This window comes from Oncorhynchus gorbuscha, linkage group LG05, assembly GCF_021184085.1.
Source record: "Oncorhynchus gorbuscha isolate QuinsamMale2020 ecotype Even-year linkage group LG05, OgorEven_v1.0, whole genome shotgun sequence".
Lineage (NCBI taxonomy): Eukaryota > Metazoa > Chordata > Actinopteri > Salmoniformes > Salmonidae > Oncorhynchus > Oncorhynchus gorbuscha.
In genome coordinates, this window is record NC_060177.1 from 68,053,261 (window position 1) to 68,071,463 (window position 18,203).

An 18,203-nucleotide genomic window follows, 5' to 3' on the forward strand; every position below is an offset into this window, starting at 1 on the left:
ACCATGTGCTCACATCATCACCCAAATGTTTCAGTCAAACACAACCATGCCCTGCCTTGTCACTGAGGAACTATCATGCATACTGTGTGGAGAGAGTTGGGACATGTGTGTGTCTCTAAACTTAATTTGACCTGAGCTGATTCATGATCTATCTTGATACCAGAGCTTAATATCTGAGTAAGTGATAGCTGTAAGCTAAATAAAGTCCATGTCAACAAACTAACATATGGACTGTTCTTGGTTCCTCTCAGTCCTCATTAGCTTACAGAAAGACAGAGCTCAGAAGAGTCCCACTCATAGTAACCCAGAGGTGCCTGGTGTGCATCCCAAATAGCACCCTATTCCCTATACTGCACTACTTTTGAACCTAATGGGCCCTGGTCGAAGGTTATGCACAAAAAAGGTAATAGGACACATTGCTGGTATTAATCTTGTGGTTTCTATCCACACCTGGAAGTGATCCACTCCCCCAGGATGGTTCTGGATCGTACCCAGACCACCACGGGGGTAATGCAGACAGGGAGATTGGGTTGTTCGGGGTTGCTGGGGGTTTCAGGTGACACAGGTGCTTTGTTGATTTGTCTTGAACCAGACAGCAAGGCACAGGGGCGAGTGTCACCATGGGGGTTCTGAAAAATTCCATGGGCCTCTGGACGGTGTTCTGTTACCACCTCGGTGTGAATCCCCTCCCAGCCAAGTGCCGCTGTGGCCCTGGACAGAACAGAACAGAGAGGCCTTTCACAGGGATAGAGGACCTGGGGAGTTGGCACTCAGCCGTTCCCCAACAGGCGGCCCGTGGGCCAAATTTGTCCCTCGCATGGTTTTATTTGGCCCCCCAAGTTTTCTGGGAAAAATAATAATAAATTAAATAAATAAATAAACACACCAGGAAATCAACTTCAAGTTATTTTAATTTAAGACAAAGAATGTAGCCAGATCCTGATCTGAGACCACTGAAACAGAAAGAATAATGACAATCAAATATTTTCTCGAAGAGGATGTTACCTATACTGCTAGACTCTATTGTTGGCTGTTTTTTATTACCTACTGAAACACATTGATTAACAGAAATAGAACCAGTGGAGATGCTACAGGGTAGAACTCTTGTTTCCCTTCCCCTTCCAATGTTCCCATTCCATCTTCATTTAGCAGAGATAAAGAAGCCTGTAGAGCTCACAGCTGGTTGGAACAGAGGACCACCCACATTGGGTTTATGAACTGAAGAAAACGACAACCACAGCCCAAGGATTTTCATTCACCCTAATGTGCTGTTTGCTACTGCTTCTGCCTTGATTGTGTTAAGATTTTTTTTTCTTTACCCTTCTGGTGCATGATGGGTGAGTGTTGCCGAGGAGGTGGGGAGGTGGTGTGTGTGTGTTGTAGGAGCCCACAGAGAGGATTAATGTGTCTTATTATACTTTCAGATGGCGAGCCTCGACCTCCTTCACAGACCGTCACGGTGAATGGATGGACACACAAAGGCACAAGGATCTCAGTTCAGAGAGTGAATTAAAGCCTCTTCCATCTGCACAGTGGGGGAAAGGGCCTCTGTGGAGCCGGGAAGGCACAAGCCAGAGGTCGATAGCGAGAGAGAAGTAATGCTGCTTCGGTGATTGTCTTTCAGTCTGAGCCACTCACCTTTCCTGCCATGGCGCTACGGTCAGCTCTCTGTCCTCCTGATGCTCTCTCAGTGGGAACGTAGAGAGACACACACTGGAGACACACTCTCCAGCTCCACACACACCCACACACCTCCACGAGGAGTGTGGTCAGACCACATGCAGAGATCTCATACACACACACACTCAGGAGCACAACACACCTTTGTTGTATGTTTTTGCCTGATAGGTCATTATTTGTCCCTTCCCAGAATTGGATTAAGATTTTATATTGTGACACTCTCTGCTGTTTGATTGGACCTCTCAGAAGCTTTAGGGTTGTTGTCCTGCTGCTTTATGGTTCTGTCTCTCTGGGACGTTGTGACTGAGCGGCAGGTAGAGCCAGCATGGCTAGGCCTTTGCTGAAGATTCAGCGCTACTTCCGGAGGAAACCTGTGCGCTTCTTCTCCTTCATCCTCCTCTACCTGACAGCCGGGAGCCTCGTGTTCCTGCACTCTGGCTTCGTAGGGGACAACTCCACAGGGGCCAATGGGGGCCGGGACCCCCTGGTGGCGTCTGAGATGGGGAACAGGGTGGCCTCCTCAGATGGCCGGCGGGTAGGGATGATGGGAAGGGTGTTCAAGGAGAACCGCAGACCCACCCCGAGGAGGTACGGCCCTCCATGGATGAAAGGAGCTGCTGGGAAGGACAGCCATGATTGGAGGGCCCGGGGAGGGGACTACACAAGCAGCTGGAACCGCGCCCTCAAAGGACGCAACGCCAAAGATCTGGACGACGGACGGGGTGAGTTAACAGTTTGTCGAGATGTACTAGTTGGATAGTACCTAGATGGTTTGTACTGTTGGGACTCTTAACTTGATTTTACACATAACAATCAGTATCTCTTAAAAACACCACTGATTACAGTTAATTTGTTTTATAGATAGCCTGAAGAAATAAATAGCCTGAAGAAATAAACTGTCAATTTTAGTGACTATCATACCTAAGTTTCACCTTGAGTATTCGCTGTTCATTATGAAAGATATTCCATTATACACACAGGCACGTGTGGATAGGCACATACACATTCACACTCAGTGTTGCTCAAGGTTAATGTGCTTCGATATTGTGATTGTATATTTAAGAGGCAATTGGCACTTCAGGTGATGCCTCTCCAGAGAGAAGAGCCTGTGTGAGCAGAGTGACTCCTCTCTCTCTCCCAGGGAGATCTGGAACCAGAGGCTTAGTTAGTTCAGTGGTCCCACCCACCCTGATCCACCTTAGCCACAGTCAGGCAATACCCACCAGCAGGCCATAAACATGGTTATTTGGGGGGATATTCAGAACGTACAGATTCATCTCACAGTGATAGCTGGTTTTCCCCAAATACGTTTACCCATATCATAGAGCTATCCCTAGCAACACCTTGTGTGACATTGTATATATTTACTAGGTACCCAGATGCCACAGACAAGTGACTTGGAACCAAACCACAAAATCTAAAAATAAAATACAAATGACAAATTAAAATGATTTGAGGATTGTCTCCATACCTGCCCACTAGGCTAATCCGGTCTGATGTTTGAAGGGTTCCAACTCCCAACAGAAGGTTTCTAAGTATAGATCTTTGGTCAAATCCTGCACAGCTTGTTTTCATTGGCCTTATATTGCATGTCCATGGCAATTAACCTTTCCCAAAAAGAACTGGCTTGAGCTCCAGTAAAGTGATGAGGATTCATTTAGCCTGGGACTCCGCATGGCTGGCTGCTTTGAACAGCTGGCAGTGTCAGGAGTGCACAGCACAGCACAGCGCAGCACAGCACAGCACAGTGCCCTGATTCACTCACATCTAATCATGTTATCCTCCACATTGATCTTTACACTTCCCATACTGGACAATAAAGTATATAGTAGAATTTATACCAGAGGACAGCAGTTAACTGTATAGTCATAGAAATATAATATTATCCTTCGTAGTACGAGGATAACTAGCTACTTATAGTAAGAATATGCATTAGAGAAATATGTATTACAAGCACAAGCACTTCCTGATTGGAATTGATTTGCACAGTGATTGTTTTTGTGGCATTCGGATGGAGAGTAGCACAAACATGCTTTATGTAGTACATGTAATAGAGCTACGGATTAAAAGATCTCTACGTAGTATGCATAATAATAATACTCATTTGGTGGGTGCTTATATTTGTCCTATTTCACTCATGTACAAGTGTGTATTATATGCATGTGTGAATTGGAAATGTGCTTTTTAGCATATTGCAACTCCCCCTGAGACACACTCGGAGAGTGGGGTCACAAACAAGCTCAGCCATTATCAATGGCGACCCTGGAGCAATTAGCTTTAAATGTCTTGCTCAATGGCACATTGACAGATTATTCACATTGGATTAGAACTAGTGGCTTTTATGTTACTGGCACAACCCTCTAAGAGCTAGGCTACCTGCCGTCGTGATTAGTGGTTTCAAGGCAGCGCAGCTCCCTTTCATCCATGACTCTTCTGTCCCTCAGTGCCAGGCCCTTGTCATGTTCTCTTCAAGAGCATCCACACCCAGCCTGCTCCCCACTATAGACACATGCATGCATGCGCACACATGCACACACACAGAGAAAACACACACACGGTCTGAAATAAACTTGAAGCAAATACTGTCGTCCCCTGTATCCAACCTCCTCATCTACCCTGTTTTAAGGAATAATCCAGCAAGTGTATTGTTGTTATCCAGTACAGATGAATGCTATGTGTTAACATCCCTCATGAGGCCAGAGCATTACTGTACATATAACAGGATTATATGATCAGATAATAACATGATACGAGAGTGGAGACAGTAAGCTCATACTGTGGCGTCAAACTCAGAGAAGCAGATCATCTAAAGCACAGATTTCAGACCAGAGGACACATTTCAACTGTTCTATTGTCCATTGCTTGTGTTTCTTGACCCAAGCAAGTCTCGTCTTCTTATTGGTGTCCTTTAGTAGTGGTTTCTTTGCAGCAAATCCACCATGTCACCTAATAATCCCCAGTTTACAATTGGCTCATTCATCCCCCCCCTCTCCCCTGTAACTATTCCCCAGGTCGTTGCTGCGAATGAGAACTTGTTCTCAGTCAACTTACCTGGTCAAATAAAGGATAAATTATTTATTTTTTACATTAAATAAAGGCCTGATTCACGTAGTCTCCTCTGAACAGTTGACGTTGAGATGAGATGTGTCCTTTACTTAGCATTTATTTGGGCTGCAATTTCAGAGGTGCAACTGCACAGGTTTTTGAAATTTTCCAAATTAATTGACCTTCATGTCTTAAAGTAACGATGGACTGTCATTTCTCTCTGCTTATTTGAGCTGTTTTTTATTTGTAGTTTTTTTAAAAATTGAACCTTTATTTGACCTAGACAAGTCAGTTAAGAACAAATTCTTATTTACAATGACGGTCTACCCCAGTCAAACCTGGATGACGCTGGGACAATTGTGCGCCGCTCTATGGGACTCCCAATCAAGGTCGGATGTTATTGCCATAATATGGACTTGGTATTTTATCAAATAGGTATACCACCCCTACATTCAGTATACCACCCTACCTTGTCACAACACAAAGGATTGGCTCACACAGCGTTGCACGAGATTTTCAGTTTCTTGGCAATTTTTTGCATGGAATAGCCTTCATTTCTCAGAACAAGAATAGACTGACAAGTTTCAGAAGAAAGTACTTTGTTTCTGGCCATTTTGAGCCTGTAATCGAACCCACAAATGCTGATGCTCCAGATACTCCACTAGTTCAAGATGGCATAGCAGTGGGTTGTCTGTTTTGATTGTCTTGTCCCGTCCCTTGTAAATATTGTTTTTCTTCGTATATATTTTTATTATTTTTAATCTCATTTTCTTATCTACGGCTGAACATACTCTCCTGCAACCCGCCTCATCCAATGTGGTATGGATCTGCTATTTTTACACTTTTGAACCGGAACCCCCTTCAGCAGCTAGCCAGCTAACTAGCTACTAGCTAGAAGTCAGTTAGCCACTGCTAGCGGTCATCACCATTATCTTGGAATGCCAGCCACAGCCCGGGCAACTCCTGCCAGCCTGCACAGCACGATATCTACCCAGAGCATATCGGACTGCTTTTCTCTACCACATCTCCGGATTCCTACTGCAAGCTCTGAACCTTTACTCCGGATCACCACAGCTAGCTAGCTGCTATCCGGATGGTTACTCCTGTCTAACGTCTCTGTCCCGACGCAAGCAGCAGTTAGCCTGGAGCTAGCCTCGAACTAGGCCCATCTCCCATCTCCCAACTGAAGAGATCCATCAGATAATTCCTGGGCTTCAATACCACTTCTGCAAATTGGCCTGGACCCTTTGCTGCTGACATGGAGCCCCACCGATCCATCATGACTGGTCTGCCGACGTAACCGTCCGAGGGTGTTTCAACAGGCTCTCCAGCTGCGACGTCCCCCTGAGGCCCATCTGCTAGCCTGCTGCTAGCCCCGGTCTGCTAGCTCTCTGAATCGCCGTGCCTCCAGCTCGCCTAGCTACTCACTTGACCCTATGATCACTCGGCTACACATGCCTCTCCCTAATGTCAATATGCCTAGTAATTTTTGTCTTCTTTCTCTGTAGAGCCTCCAGCCAAGCTCAATATGCCCTTATGTTCCACCCCCCACACATGTGGTGACCGCACCTGGCTTAAATGGTGCCTCTAGAGACAAAACCTCTCTCATCATTACTCAATGCCTAGTCTTACCTCCACTGTACTCACATCCTAACATACCCTTGTTTGCACATCATGCCTTGAATCTATTCTTCCGCGCCCAGAAACCTGCTTCTTTTACTCTCTGCCCAGAACACACTAGACAACCAGTTCTTTTAGCCTTTAACCGTACTCTTATCCTACTCCTCCTTAGTTCCTCTGGTGATGTAGAGGTTAACCCAGGCCCTGCAGCCCCCAGCATCACTCCCATTCTCCAGGCACTCTCATTTGTTGACTTTTGTAACCATAAAAGCATTGGTTTAATGCATGTTAACATTAGAAGCCTCCTCCCTAAGTTTGTTTTATTCACTGATTTAGTATACTCCACTCTGAATCCTGGCTTAGGAAATTACCACCCCTAACTATAACTTTGTCCGACAAGGTAGAACTGCCAAAGGGGGTGGATTTGCAAACTACTGCTGCGATAGCCTGCAGAGTTCAGTCATACTATCCAGGTCTGTGCCCAAACAATGCTAGCTTCTACTTTTAAAAATCCACCTTTCTAGAAACAAGTCTCTCACCGTTGCTGCTTGTTATAGATCCCCCTCGGCCCCCGGTTGTGCCCTGGACACCATATGTGAATTGATCGCCCCCCATCTATCTTCAGAGCTCGTACTGTTAGGTGACCTAAACTGGCATATGCTTAACACCCCGGCCGTTCTACAATCTAAGCTGGATGCCCTCAATCTCACACAAATGGTCAAGGAACCTACCAGGTACAACCCTAAATCCTTAACCATGGGCACCCTCTTAGATATCATCCTGATCAACCTGCCCTCCAAATGCACCTCTGCTGTCTTCAACCAAGATCTCAGCGATCACAGCCCTCATCACTGTCAAACTGTCAAACGCTCCCTAAAACACTTCAGCGAGCAGGCCTTTCCACTCGACCTGGCCTGGGTATCCTGGAAGGATATTGACCTCATCCCTGTCACACCTTGGTCATTGTATTTTGTGTTTTTGTTATATGTTTGGTTAGGCCAGGGTGTGACAAGGGTTTATATGTTGTATTTGTATTGGGGTTTGTATTATTTGGGATTGCGGCTAATTAGGGGTGTTGTTAGGCTTGGCTGCCTGAGGCGATTCTCAATTGGAGTCAGGTGCTTGTCGTTGTCTCTGATTGGGAACCGTATTTAGGTAGCCTGAGTTCGCGTTGTATTTTGTGGGTGTTTGTACCTGTCTCTGTGTTGTAGTCACCAGATAGGCTGTAATTAGTTTCACGTTTCGTTTGTTGTTTTCGTAATTCAGTTATTTCATGTACCTTTTCATTCATTAAAGTCATGAGTAACCTACACGCTGCATTTCGGTCTGACTCTCTTCTTACAACAGACGAACGTTGTTAGAATCCCGTCAGTAGAGGATGCCTGGATGCTCTTCAAAAGGGCTTTCCTCTCCAACTTAAATAAGCATGCCCCATTCAAGAAGAACTAAGAACAGATATAGCCCTTGGTTCACTCCAGACTTGGCTGCCCTTGACCAGCACAAAAACATCCTGTGGCATTCTGCATTAGCATCGAATAGCCCCCACGATATGCAACTTTTCAGGGAAGTCAGGAACCAATATACTCAGTCAGTTATGAAAGCTAAGGCTAGCTTTTTCAAACAGAAGTTTTTTTCCTGTAGCACTAATTCCAAAAGGTTTTGGGACACTGTAAAGTCCATAGAGAATAAAAGCATAGGAAACACTGTCACTAATGATAAATCTACAATAATCGATCATTTCAATAAGCATTTTTCCACGGCTGGCCATGCTTTCCATCTGGCTACCCCTATCCCGGTCAACATTTCAGCACCCCCTGCAGTAGCTTGCCCCCCACCCCCCACCCCCTCTCCTTCACCCAAATCCAGACAGCTGATGTTCTGACAGGACTGCAAAATCTGGATCCCTACAAATCAGCTGGGCTAGATGATCTGGACCCTCTCTTTCTAAAATTGTCCACTGAAATTGTTGCCACCCCTATTACTAGCCTATTCAACTTCTCTTTTGTATCAGCTGAGATCCCCAAAGATTGGAAAGCTGCCCCGATCATCCCCCTCTTCAAAGGGGGAGACACTTTAGATCCAAACTGTTACAGACCTATATCCATCCTGCCCTGCCTTTCTAAAATCTTCTAAAGCCAAGTTAACAAACAGATCACCGACCATTTCGAATCCCACCGTACCTTCTCCACTATGCAATCTGGTTTCTGAGCTGGTCATGGGTGCACCTCAGCCACGCTCAAGGTCCTAAACGATATCATAACCGCCATTGTAATTGACAAAATAGCCCCCAACACTCTACTCAGCAAACTAGATGTAGTCGATCACAGTGCCATCCGTTTTATCACCAGAAGCCCCAACAAGACCTGTACGCTCTTGTTGGCTGGCCCTCACTACATATCCTTCGCCAAACCCACTGGCTCCAGGTCATCTATAAGTCTTTGCTAGGTAAATCCCCACCTAATCTCAGCTCACTGGTCACCATAGCAATACCCACACTTAGCACACGCTCCAGCAGGTATATTGGACGGGTCATCTCTAAAGCAAAACACTTCCTTTGGTCGTCTTTCCTTCCAGTTCTTTGCTGACAATGACTGGAACGAATTGCAAAGAATGACTCTGAAGCTGGAGTCATATCTCCCTTTCTAACTTTAAGCATCAGCTGTCTGAGCAGCTTACCGATCATTGTACCTGTACACAGGCAATCTTTAAATAGCACACCCGACTACCTCCATGTTATTACTTACCCTCTTGCTCTTTTGTACCCCATTATCTCTACTTTCACATCATCATCTGCACATCTATCACTCCAGTATTAATGCTAAATTGTCATTATTTTCACCTCTAGGGCATATTTATTGACTACCTCCCTACTCTTCTACATTTGCACACACTGTACATAGATTTTTCTATTTTTCTTTTGTGTTATTGACTGTATGTTTCTTTATGTGTAACTCTGTGTTGTTGTTTTGGTCTCACTGCTTTGCTTTATCTTGACCAGGTCGCAGTTGTAAATGAGAACTTGTTCTTAACTGACCTAGCTGGATAAATAAAGGTGAAATAAAAATTAAATAAATAAAAATAGTCTAAAGAAGGCCAGTTTTATTGCTTCTTTAATCAGAACAACAGTTTTCATCTGTGCTAACATAATTGCAAAATGGTTTTCTAATGATCAATTAGCCTTTTAATTAGCTAACACAACATGCCATTGGAACACAGGAGTGATGCTGATAATGGGCCTCTGAATGCATATGTAGATGTTCCATAAAAGAATCTGCCTTTTCCAGCTACAATAGTAATTTACAACATTAACAATGTCTACACTGTATTTCTGATCAATTTGAAGTTATTTTAATGGACAAAAAATGTTATTTTCTTTCAAAGACAAGGACATTTCTAAGTGACCCCAAACCTTTGAACGTTAGTGAAGGTAGGGGTACTGTGACTATCCATAGATAATAAACAGTGAGTAGCAGCAGTGTAAAAACAATGTTGTTGAACGCTGAGCTGTAGTCAATGAACAGCATTCTCACATAGGTGTTCCTTTTGTGCAGGTGGGAAAGGGCAGTCTGGATTGTGATTGAGATTGCGTCATCTGTGGATGCTAACATGATTATGGATAATGATAAATAATGATTGGGACTGGCTGATGAGAAAGTTACAGAGGCACACATATTATACCCCCAAGACATGCTAACCTTTCCCCATTACAATAACAGGCGAGGTTGGCATTTTTTGGGAGGTGTGATATTTATGCCTTTGTAACTTTCTCACTCATTATTCACGATTCATTCATGATTATCCATAATTATGGCAGCATCCACATTAATGTAATGTTTTCTGAAATATATTCTATTTGATTTACTATAAAGGGGACTCCAAAATGACATAATATTTATCCCTCATTTCTATTGGGCACAACATAATCCGAAACACAACCAAAACAAACTCCAAGTTTGTAGAGTCACAAGCTTGATGTAGTCATTGCGTGCTAGGAATATACTAAACTTTTGACTACTTTAATAAACTGTAAGTGAATTTGTCCAAATACTTATGACACATTCAAATGGAGGGACTAGATACATAGCGTGCTTTAATTTCTAAATGGTAAGACATATGTATTGTATGAAAATACTTTCAAATAGAAGGTGACTTTTGTACTGTTGCATCATATGAAACATGTTCTCATATCCAAAATGCTGGAGTATAGAGACAAATTTAAATGTTTAGCTTTGCTATCCAAATAAATACCTAGGGGGGTGTTTTTCTGCTTCCCTGAACGACTGGCTTCTGATCTGATTATTTCATTTCATAAACTAAGCACAAAAAAGGAAGGCGGAAGGGCAGCCCCATTGAAGCGCAGTTCAGTTGAGCTAAATCACCGCTTCCCTTTGTCCTAAAGCAGATTAGTGATCATGCTCAGTCCACTCCGTTACCATGTCTGGGAGGAAGACTACTGCAAACTGGAACCCACATATCCTGAGGCTGTATTTATTGTAGCTGGGGATTTAACAATGCACATTTGAAGAAAACATTACCGAAGTTCTACAAACACATTAACTGTAGTACTCACTTTGGAAAAACATTGGACCACTGCTAACCAACTTTTCAAAATGCCTACAAGGCCCTCCCCCGCCCTCCCTTTGGCAAATCTGATCACGACTCTATTTTGCTCCTCCCTTCCTATAGGCAGAAACTAAAACAGGAAGTACCGGTACTAAGGTCTATTCAACGCTGGTCTGACCAATCGGAATCCATGCTTCAAGATTGTTTTGATCACGCAGACTGGAATTTGTTCCAGGCAGCCTCTGAGATTAACATCAACAAATATACGGATATGGTGACTGAGTTCATCAGTGTAAAGGCGTTCGTCTGTTGAAAGAGGAGCGGACCAAAATGCAGCGTGGTGGTTACTCATGTTCTTTAATGAACATTTGAACGATACATGAAATAACTAAATATACAAAAACAACAAACGGAACGTGAAAACCTATACAGCCTATCTTGTGACAACAAACACAGAGACAGGAACAATCACCCACAAACACACAGTGAAACCCAGGCTACCTAAATATGGTTCCCGATCAGAGACAATGAGAATCACCTGACTCTGATTGAGAACCGCCTCAGGCAGCCATAGACTATGCTAGACAACCCTACTCAACCACAATCCCAATACCTACTAAACCCCAATACAAAAACACACCACAAAATAAACCCATGTGTCATGTTTTGTCTTATATTGTCTTGTCATTATGCTTTCCCTTCTGTTCGTTTCCCCCTGCTGGTCTTATTAGGTTCGTTCCCTTTTTCTATCCCTCTCTCTCCCCCTCCCTCTCTCTCCTCTCTCTATCGTTCCGTTCCTGCTCCCAGCTGTTCCTCATTCTCCTAACTCACTCATTTAGTCTTTTCACACCTGTCCCCTATTTTGTCGTCTGATTAGAGTCCCTATTTCTCCCCTTGTTTTCCGCTTCTGTCCTTGTCGGATCCATGTATGATGTTCGCTGTGCTGTGTCATTGTCTCGCCCTGTCGTGTCTTGTCTTGTCTCCTTCAGATGCTGCGTGTGAGCAGGTGTCTGAGTCTGCTACGGTCGGTGCCTTCCCGAGGCAACCTGCAGTTAATGGTCGAGTCTCCAGTCTGTCCTCGTCACTACGAGTGGATTTAAGTTTTTTCATGTTTTGTTTTCTGCTTTGATTGTCCAGGAGTATTGCTTTTATCCTTTACTGGAATAAAGACTCTGTTTTCACCAAGTCGCTTTTGGGTCCTCATTCACCTGCATAACACCATGTCACACCCTGGCCTGACCAAATAAATAACGAAAACACAAAATACTAAGACCAAGGCGTGACAATCAGGAAGTGTATAGGAGAGATTGTACACACTGTAACTATGAAAACGTATCCAAACCAGAATCGTTAGATAGAATGCAGCATTCGCGCAAAACTGAATGCGCAAACCACCGCATTTAAATAAAGGTTAAATAAAAATGTTTTAAATGTTTTTTTTAACCATTGTGACTGGGAATATGGCCGAATACAAACAGTGTAGTTATTCCCTGCGTAAGGCAATAAAACAGGCAAAACGTCAGTACAGAGACAAAGTTGCAATTCAACGGCTCAGATACGAGACGTATGTGGCAGGGTCTACAGATAAACGTGGACAACAAAGGCAAAAACCAACCACGCCACGGACACCGATGTGTCTGGACAAGCTAAACACCTTCTTCTATCACTTCTACCTTACCCTGGACCCACTTCACTTTGCTTACCGCCCGGGTCTAAACCCTGCCCTGTGAAACTGGGTCCTGGACTTCCTGACGGGCCGCACCCAGGTGGTGAAGGTAGGAAACAACACCTCCACTTCGCTGATCCTCAACACAGGGGCTCCACAAGGGTATGTGCTCAGCCCCTTCCTGTATTCCCTGTTCACCCATGAGTGCGTGGCCATGCACGCCGCCAACTCAATCATCAAGTTTGCAGACGACACCACAGTGGTAGGCTTGATTACCAACAACAACGAGACGGCCTACAGGGAGGGGCCTAGAAGTGTGGTGCCAGGAAAATACCCTCTCACTCAACGTCAACAAAACCAAGGAGCTGAACGTGGACTTCAGGAAACACCAGAGGGAGCACACCCCTTTCCACATCGACGGGTAAAGGTGAAGGAGAAGGTGGAAAGCTTTAAGTTCCTCGGCGTACACATCATTGACGACCTGAAAGGGGACCCCCCCACAGACAGTGTGGTGAAGAAAACGCAACAGCACCTCTACATTTCTTCAACCTCAGGAGTCTGAAGAAATGTGTCTTGTCCCCCTCACAAACTTTTACAGATGCACAATTGAGAGCATCCTGTTGGATTGTATTACTGCCTGGTATGGCAACTGTACCAAGGCAGAGCTCTTCAGAGGTGGTGTGTTCTGTCCAACGCATCATCTGCCCCAAACTATCTGCCCTCCAGTACACCTACAGCATCCGATGTCACAGGAAGGCCAAAAAGATCAAGAACATCAACCACCCGAGCCATGGCCTGTTCACCCAGCTATCATCCAGAAGGCGAAGTCAATACAGGTGCATCAAACCTGGGACCGAGAGACTGAAAAACAGCTTCTGTCTCAAGCCCATCAGATGGTTAAATAACCATCACTAGCCGGCTACCACCCGGTTATTTAACCTTGCACCTTAGAGGCTGCTGCTCTATATACATAGACTTGGAATCACTGGTCACTTTAATAATGGAACGCTAATCACTTTAATAATGTTGACATACTGCTTTACTCATCTCATATGTATATAATGTATTCTATTCTACTGTATTTTAGTCATTGCCATTCCGACATTGCTCGATCTAATATATATATATTTTAAATTCCATTCTTTGAATAAGTCAGGAAGTGTATTGAGTGCCGTTGCAGTAATAGGCCACTAGAAGGGGTTGTGTGTCTATATAAATAAATAAACATGCCCGTCTGGTGTTGATTCCTTGAGCAGCAACGTTGCCCTCAATATGACTGCATTGAATGGAGCAGATGGATGATGATGTTGGATTTTACTTTAAAGTTCTTCTACTAATATACAGAATGTATCAACAGAATTGTTTATACAATTTTTTTCTGTTAAAACTATAATTTACCATGACTATTTATAAGCAATTACCATTGAAAATGTACTACTGTAAATGTGCATGTTATACTCACATAACTTGGAATAACTTTTTATTGATAAGCAATTTTCTTTGTGTTCTACCCAAAACTGTATTATTGCCTCTCCCCCTTATCTCCCATAATATTGCTCTGCTTAAATTGTGCATTTAAAAAAATGTGTTATGAGAAATGTTTTGTTCTTCTCTCTTAAAGCGAATTACATCGGCTGCTATATAGACAACACGGTGAAAAGAGCACTCAGGGGAGTGTCCTTTTTTGACTACAAGAAAATGACGGTCTTCCGTTGCCAGGACAACTGTGCTGAAAGGTAGGCCTGGGAATATAAAAAGTCACAAACACAGGATCGGAGTGAGGAAAAAAGGTTGTGTACCAGAGTGGAGATGAACTCTTTCACTCTCTCTCACTGTATCTCTTTCTCTCTCTCTTTCTCTCTTTCTCTATTTCTGTTTCTCTCTTTGCCTGCCTCTTTCCTCCTCAAACCATATTTTCTTCACATCGTCTGTTTTTCCAGTTTCCCCTGGCCTCCTCCTCTCCCTCTCGCACCCTATGGATGGCTCAGCCAAATGGCCCAGCCCAACACTCACTACTGACTCACAGGAGAGGAGAGAAAGAGAGGAGGCGATATACTATATATATATATAAACAGTATATAAAGAGAAGATATATATATGCGAGTGAGGAGAAGTGCAGTAGAGAGCACATTTTCATCTTTCTCCTCTGCTCTCTCTCTCTCTCTCTCTGTCCACTCCTCTCCCAGAGCAGGCTGCTGATATACAGTGCCTTCAGGAAGTATTCACACCCCTTGACTTTTTCCACATTTTGTTGTGTTACAGCCTGAATAATTTATGGATTAAATTAAGATTTTGTGTCACTGGCCGACACACAATACCTCATAATGTCGAAGTGGAATTATCTTATTAGAAATGTTTAATTAAAAATGGAATGCTGAAATGTCTTTAGTCAATAAGTATTTAACCCCTTTGCTATGGCAAGCCTAAATAAATTCAGCAGTAAGAATTTGCTTAACATTTTTTATTTTTTTATTTTTACAATTTAGTAATTTAGTAGATGCTCTTATCCAGAGCGACTTACAGTAGTGAGTGCATACATTTTTGTACTGGTCCCCCTCGGGAATCGAACCCACAACCCTGGCGTTGCCTGCGCCATGCTCTACCAATTGATAATAAGTTGGATTGACTCACTCTTTGTGCAATAATAGTATTTAGCATTATTTTTTAATATCTACCTCATCTCTGTACCCCGCACATACAATTATCTTTAAGGTCCCTCAGTCAAGCAGTGAATTTCAACCACATATTCAACCATGTTTTCCAATGCCTTGCAAAGAAGGGCACCTATTGGTAGATGGGTAAAAAAAACAGACATTGAATTTCCGTTTGAGCTTGGTGAAGTTATTAATTACACTTTGTATGGTGTCTCAATACACCCAGTCACTTCAAAGATACAGGCGTCCTTCCTAACTCAGAGGAAGGAAGCCGCTCGGGGAGTTCACCATGAGGCCAATGGTGACTCTAAAACAGTTACAGAGTTTAATGGCTGTGATAGCAGAAAACTGAGGATGGATCAACAACATTGTAGTTACTCAACAATACTAACCTAAATTATACGGTGAAAAGAAGGAAGCCTGTACAGAATAAAAATATTTTAAAATATGCATCCTGTTTGCAATAATGCACTAAAGTAAAACTGCAAAAAATGTGGCCAAGAAATGAACTTTATGTCCTGAATTCAAAGCATTATGTTTGGAGCAAATCCAACACAACACATCACTGAGTACCACTCTTCATATTTTCAAGTATGGTGTTGACTGTGTCATGTCCTGTATTTAAAAAACAAACATGTTTTCTCTTTGTCATTATGGTGTACTGTGTGTATATTTCATCCAATATATTTAATCCATTTTGAATTCATGTGTAATAAGTCAAGGGGTATAAATAGTTTCTGAAGGCACTGTACAGACATCAATGAAGCAGAGAAGTGCACCATTGTGACTAGCTAGCTAGGGCTTTCCTTGATTGTCAGTCTGTGTGATTTCTTCAGGGTAAAGAATGTGTTGTGCTGGCAATCTATTGGCACTATAAAGGCCTCTCAGAAGTCAAGTGTGCATCCCTCATGTGCCACTGCCAGGTTACTGTTCCCCAGGGAGTGTACAGGCCTTGTGTGTTTGATGGATAGAGCCTTCCAGTATACTGTATTGTGCATGGACTCATAATCAGCGTCACCCTAAAAAAAGCTCTGGTGTCTTGGTGCAGTATTAATGCATGCACTCTCTCTCTCTGATACTGACCTTGTCTACCCAGAGAGCTCTCTTCATCTTGGAGAGGGTGAGGGAGGTTACTGCCGGTTACCCAACTGACTGTCTATGAGTCATTCAACCCTATTAGTGGACTGACTCTGTAGAGAGAGCTGCTGAGAGAGAGGGTTGTGGGCGTCTTGCAGTTGCATGAATAATCGAGTGTTAAAATACAAAACCACTTCCATCTGGTCAGACATTGCAGAGACAAGATGTTGGCAGGTTGTCAGGCGGTCAGGGCCAGGTATAGACTTTTGGAGGCTTGAAGCAAGATTTGGTTGGGGGGCCCCCACACCTCACTGCAAAATATTTTAGTGCCCCCCTTTTGACAGTGGAAAGAAATATACATTTCCTGCATATTCTACACATTTTGCCATGGGGCGGAGACAGAACTTATATTTTTCAACAAATGTCATGCAATTCTATCCATTTTGCAATGGGATGGAGAGATATTTTATGCAGTAGTAAAGCTAGTTTCCTGCAATTCTACACATTTTGTAATCATTTATGCCATGTTAAGATGATATCGGAGTGAAAATGACTAACAAAATCATGTGACTTGCATGCCCAGTCGGTATCTGACATGGCTAATTGCGTGACTGTCATTGACTGACATAACAAGAGAAAACAGCTGATGCACAACCAAATTTAGAAATTGCAACTGGTGTATTCTTATATACTTACTCTCAATAGTAAGTTCCAAAATAAATATCTCTCTCTATATGTATATATTATATATAACCTTTTGTCGCTTATGCCTGGAACCAGCACTGTGGGCAGTAACCACCACCCCCACCCCCCACTAGAAGCCCTGAGAGTCTCTCTGCATTAGTTGAAACCAATGCTGAACATTTGTGTGCAAGCCTGAGCCTCTCTGTTATTAATGATGATATTAACATTACGCCCTCTATTTCCTTTTCACTAGGGGATACCTGTATTCAGGCCTAGAGTTTGGGGCGGAGTGCTACTGTGGCCACAAGATCCAGGCCCCCAATGCATCTGAGAGTGAATGCAACATGGAGTGTAAGGGCGAGAAGGGCAACCTGTGTGGAGGGGCCAACCGCCTGTCAATCTACAGACTGGAGCTGAGCCAGGAGTCAACGCGCCGTTGTGAGTCTCAACCACCCATCACCACAATGAACGCTGTTGTCTGTTTATCCATGTAACCCTCTAAGGGTAAATGGATATGTCGTGAGCTGCGGTGGGACGGGGCGCTGAGTGTGAAGGGATGTTCAGAGGCCACAGGGGAGGGTGCTCCTCCTCCCTCTCCACCGCTTCTTCGAATCCCAAGATCATAGCCACCAGTGTGCAATCTTTGGCAGTATATCTATTGCTCAGGGAAGAGGCTCCAAGCTTGTTTATATTCGGAGTTACGATAACAACATTGTTATTGTTATTTTTTTTTAACCTGTCTGCTAAAGCAGATTGCAGATTGCAGCAATTCTCTTTTTCAATGTGTGTATGCATGCCCTGACACATCCGACGCTGATTTCAGTACCTGCTGCATATTTCAAAATAGTAAATGAAAAGGAGGATGTTTTGCCCTCTGCACTGCAGACTGTTATCGTCAGATTTCCTGGGAAACAGTGCAGCCACCCATTTTCCCCTCAGAATGTATGTAGAATACTAAAGAACAAGAGAGACCTGAGTAAAAACTCCCACCTCTTTCCGCCTTTCTTTTCCACTTATCATGTTCCTTTCCCGAATCTCTATTTACGGAGAAATGACAAGGGGGAAAACTCCCTTTAACATGCATTGCTAGCTCAAAACCTAATATAGACGTGACTATTGTCGTGTCTATAATATACACCTCTGTGTTACTGAAGCAGAAACATAATGTGAGGTCTCCCCACACATTAAACCCAAGCAAACATACTTGCACTTCA

At 43.5% G+C, this 18,203-nt stretch overlaps 1 protein-coding gene across 3 annotated transcripts in view; it reads left to right on the plus strand.

Moving 5' to 3' along the window:
* Positions 1-18,203, plus strand: part of wscd2 (WSC domain containing 2) — a 105,663-nt gene that overhangs the window by 53,349 nt on the left and 34,111 nt on the right. For all 3 annotated transcript variants that reach the window (XM_046350880.1, XM_046350879.1, XM_046350881.1), the window contains 3 exons: positions 1,425-2,402; positions 14,196-14,310; positions 17,243-17,427. In XM_046350880.1, coding sequence (XP_046206836.1) covers positions 2,006-2,402; positions 14,196-14,310; positions 17,243-17,427 — 697 coding nt within the window. In that variant the 5' untranslated portion in view covers positions 1,425-2,005. The remainder of the gene's footprint in view (positions 1-1,424; positions 2,403-14,195; positions 14,311-17,242; positions 17,428-18,203) is intronic.